Source organism: Mesitornis unicolor, unplaced genomic scaffold, assembly GCF_000695765.1.
Source record: "Mesitornis unicolor isolate BGI_N332 unplaced genomic scaffold, ASM69576v1 scaffold14783, whole genome shotgun sequence".
Classification (NCBI taxonomy): domain Eukaryota; kingdom Metazoa; phylum Chordata; class Aves; order Mesitornithiformes; family Mesitornithidae; genus Mesitornis; species Mesitornis unicolor.
The window spans coordinates 20,870-25,887 of record NW_010172702.1 but is presented as its reverse complement, the minus strand read 5'-3'; the positions used below and the strand labels follow the sequence as shown (position 1 = coordinate 25,887).

The following is a 5,018-nucleotide window of genomic DNA, read 5'->3' as shown; positions in this document are numbered from 1 at the left end:
GATCTTAAAGATCTTTTTCCACCTAAATTGTTCTAACTCACAATATATTTTCTCAAGGCTTCCTAAGAGACCTGAGAGCTACATGGTAAAGATATCAAAGTAGGAAGACAAGAGGCAAGATGAGACTGTTTGAAAATATAATTAAATTATTAAGAACAGATCCTCCTCTTCTAAAGTAGCAAAAACCCCATTGAAACATTTAGAACTGTATTGTTTTGAGTCTGTTCCTTTTTTGTTCAAAAGAATTTGTTCATTAAGTCACAGACTTACAGCACTTGTTTCGCACCATACTAATGGAGAGTAAGAAATTATTACACATTTTTATTTATTTCATAAATTTATTTAATAAAACAGATAAACTGAGAACCTTCAATGTGCTTTCTCAGCAGACATCATCTATAAGAGACCTTTCATTTAACATTGTCAAGGTCATGAAAATCTTTTGGGCATAAATGATTATAAGTTAAGTGGTTCAACATACTGGTTCAGTTAAAGATCTAGATATTCATCACCTTTCCCAGGCCCTGGAGTTCATGACAAGGAAACCAATATTTACAGATCAAAAAGAATCTGTGGTGCCCATTGACCAGATGACAAATTTGTGTGGTGTTAAAATGAGTTTGACCAGACGACTCATAAAGTGGTGAACATACCCCATGTTTTGCACACAAATACTTATGTTGAGAACATTTGACTTTCATTTGCTCATTTTTTAAGTGGTTCTAGTCTTCCTAGCCTTGAAAATTCTGTCTCTTGTACTTGCAAGGGGAATTAACTCTCTATGACTCAGGGCTTAAATACTCTGACAGAACTCAAAGAAGAAACGCAAAACTGTTCCTCATATCTCAGAGAAATGTTCTCGTTACATTCTAAATGAACTGTCCACTGGATGCATGCAGAAAATTATGCACTGTGAAAATCTTCAGAATATATGGACATTGTTCCAAAGAAAAGTTAAAATAATTTTTTGCAACTTCAGAAGCTATTACAAAATATGTTGAGTAATTTCAATAGGAAAATGTGCTCTTTACATCCCATAGTTATTTCTTTCCCACTGTGTGACTACATATCCTACACTGAGCTGTAGGGTCTATCAGCATGAAGCAAAACAATAAGATTATTGAAGTCAACATGTAGACATAGTATTTACATTTAAAACCTGCTGCTTTGTAGGAGAACCAGGTTGAATAAAACCTTTTTTTTTTAAACATTGGATTTTCAATTATTATCCAGGCTTTTAATAATTCTGACATCTTTTGTTCTAAACCCAAAATAAAGAAAAAAAATAGAGAATTAATGATATGATAATAATTGCTGTTCTCGTAAAATTAAACTGGGAATGCTTGACATGTTAAGAAATTAAGTAACTGATATTAGAAAAGTACTGTTAACATATTGTTAACACTAACAGAACTATTTTGTTGGCATGAACAAATGTGGCTGGACCACAATGGTCTCCAGGGCTCAGCTTAACCAGAGGAATCATCATCATAAAGTTCATCTTAGCAAGACAGCAGAAGATGCAGATCATTTTCCTTGGAGGAAATGGAAAATTTCTATCAATTCATTTAAGAATAAATAATACAGGCTTATACCACAAAATGGCTTTTCATCTCTTTAATATTTCAACAGAAATAGAACACCAGTCTCTCATATTTACAATTACTATTGCTGAGTACAAAAAATATGTAAAACTTACAAAGTGTACCTGTAATTTGTAATAATAAAAAATTTAGATAAAATTTAATTACTTTTGCATTTTTTCAGCAGAAGTTTATGGGAGCTGACAAAGCAATGAACTAAAGTATGTACTTACATGCATTTCCTTCATTTCAAAGTGGCTGAAGCATTTTTTTTCAGGTTTACCATGTATTTATATGTCTGTTACATGAATACTTTAACACCAAGCCATGACTCGCTGAAAATGTGGGTGGCAGTTCCCTCATTTAAATATTAGTACCCAAGAAGGCTCACTAGTGACAGGATTCACTGTAGAATGAAAACAAAGCAAGCGTAAAATGAATATTCCAAAACTTTATTCCTCAAAAAATGTGGCTTAATTTTCTGTTTTGTACTTTCAGCTGAAATCAGATTTAGACAAGCAGGACGGCAACCTGAAATACATTTTGACTGGGGAGGGAGCTGGAAATATTTTTATCATTGATGAAAATAATGGCAAAATTTACGTGACACAAAAGTTGGATCGAGAAAAGAAACCCTTCTACACCCTGAGAGCACAAGCAATTAACAGGAGCACCCAGCTTCCTGTTGAACCTGAATCAGAATTTATTATTAAGGTTCGAGATGTCAATGATCATGAACCACAGTTCTTGGATGGACCTTATGTGGCCACTGTTCCAGAGATGTCACCTGAAGGTATGAGATACTGTGAACCAAACTTTATTTCCTGATTTTTTTTTCAGATAGCTATGTTGATACAAAATCTTAATAGTATATTTTATAGACTGTCATTCAGTCAGAAAGAAGCAAACATTTTTACAAGCTTTTACAGAGACATGTAGTGAGAGCACAAGGGATAATGGGTTTAAACTTAAAGAAGGTAAATTTAGACTAGATATTAGGAAGAAATTCTTTACTATGAGGGTGGTGAGGCACTGGAACAGGTTTCCCAGAGAAGCTGTGGATGCCCAGTTATCTCCAAATAACTATCTCCAAAATCAAAGGAAAACTAGATTCTTTAAATTCTGGAAGTGTTCAAGGCCAGGTTGGATGGGGCTTTGAGCAACCTGGTCTAGTGGGAGGTGTCCCTGCCCATAGCAGAGGGGTTGGAACTAGGTGATCTTTAAGATCCCTTCCAACCTAAACCATTCTATGATTTTATGAAATCTGCAAATGTATACGCTTAAACTGAAGGCTGTACATACCTCTACTTATTATCTTTGCCTTTAAATATTTATGTACCTACAGATATCTAAGCCTTTTTATGGAATCTGGATACATGCTTGGATTGACTATAGAGAGTTGTCTTTCCCATCAGTGATTCAGCCTTGAAATTGTTTAAAAATAAAACATTACCATTCAAAATAAGCAGAATACTATAGCCAGTTGATACTGCAAAAGAGATGTGGGGCTGACAGATTTCACTAGTTTTTTCAATCATTATAGCACCCTGGTCTCTAGAAAATTGTTCAGAATATGATTATTGTTACAAGCTGTGAGCTCCTCAGGCTTCTACCAAATTGAAAGAAAAGTAGCATGCATGTAAGCTTTAAAGTCCTCTGACCTCAGTTTACTCTATTAAGGACATAAATATAAGCTTGGTTGAACTGAAAATTACTCAACAGCATCCTCCTCTGATTCTGCTTAATAATTAAACAGCATGTCTTTATTATACCCTGTGTAGTATAAATCATATACTGTAAGCAAACAAGAGTCACATTCACATCACAGGCACTCACAATTTCCTCCACAAAAACAGGGATAGTTTCCTTCCTAAAAGTAATGTGTTCAGAACAGAAATGGTATGAAGCTGATGTGGAGCTGATGTGATGAGCACCTTCACACCATGATGCCCACCTATTTACGGTGCCAAGCCTCCTTCTTGTCAGTCAGCTTCTCTTTGTTTTGATTAGGTGGCATTCAGTGAAGGACTGCCTTCTGACTTCCTTAGCACATGAATTGAAATTTTCCTGTCAAGAGGAATAACTTAAACCCTGCACCTCCTCTTTCCAATCTCCACAAGATCAAACAGACCTATACTAGGATCGGTCATTTATCTGGAAACTTAATACAACAAATACAAAACAAAGTCAACATCTGAACAGCATAGGTGTACATATACATATATGTGTACATACACATATGCATACATAATGTGTATAAACATACATTTAAATTCTTTTAAAAAAACCCAGAACTGTGAATGCAGCCGACATAAGCATGTTATAGATACTGCTGTCTCCAAATAACTATCTCCAAAATCAAAGGAAAACTAGATTCTTTAAATCCTACAGAAAGAATCCCTGTAGTCTTTTGAATTCATACTCCCATCATTTTCAGTTATTTCTATTGCAAATAATATTGAAAAAAATTCAACTATTGTGCTACTTAAAACTGTATGAATTAATGAGGTTATTAATGTAATAGCATCAGTGATAATAAAAGGTAATAAAAACTATGTTTCATTCAGCATTACTTGTGCAACTTTTAGGGCAGATACAGTGAATCTTTCATAGTGAGCTGTAAACTTGATCATCTTTTGCCAGCTTGGATAGCAGTTGCAAGAAAAGGATATTCATGCCTGCAGTTTAATCAAACGTGGGGTTAGTATCCTGATTTCTGCCAGGAAGCAGTAGCTCACCATCACTACCAGCAATAGCTACAAAAGACATACATTTAATCAATTTATGTCCTAGTCACCATGTTTATTAGACCGTGTACCAGAGAAATCACTTTTGTGTGTATGATTGTTTCTTCACTACCACTTTTTTCCATGCAGACAGAATTATTTGTCTAATGACTCCTACATCTGAGTTCTTGGTCAAATAACTTTTTCTTACATAATCAGTTGCCTTGTTAAGGACCTTTGCATTTTTTTATGTGCTCACAGTAGTGACATACATAGTTCAATATCTAGAATTATCTTGGCATTTTATCTGGAATTTCACAGTTTAGGACTTTGAAAATGGCCTTTTTTTTTTCCCCTTGATAAGGCATTGTTTATGAGGCACTTGGTCTCATAAAAAATAGGTGGTAATTTAGTACAGCTTGATTTATACTCACACAGACCTGTAACCATTCACAGAAGTATATCAAGAATTGACTTACGGATTTCTTCTATTTTATTTTTCTGTCTTAATGATGAACTCTTGTCTTAACGATGCTATATGAAGAAAAAAAAATAAAAAGAAAAAAGCTAGGTAGGATGGTACTTCTGGTCAAAAACAACAGTAGTAATCTTTTCCTGTATACCTCTTTCTCACCTGAAATCATCAACAAGCAGCTGAAAGATGAGAACTTTTGATCTATATTGACTCAAGCTGGCTATAAACCAATAC

General features: G+C 34.4%; 1 protein-coding gene across 1 annotated transcript in view; it reads left to right on the top strand.

Annotated features, from left to right (window-relative positions):
- Positions 1 to 489: 489 nt before the first annotated feature.
- The window catches only part of CDH19 (cadherin 19, type 2), a gene marked incomplete at both ends in the record, with an annotated part of 24,838 nt that continues 20,309 nt past the window's right edge, over positions 490 to 5,018 (top strand). The window contains 2 exons of the mRNA XM_010180484.1: positions 490 to 590; positions 2,076 to 2,376. Coding sequence (XP_010178786.1) covers positions 490 to 590; positions 2,076 to 2,376 — 402 coding nt within the window. The remainder of the gene's footprint in view (positions 591 to 2,075; positions 2,377 to 5,018) is intronic.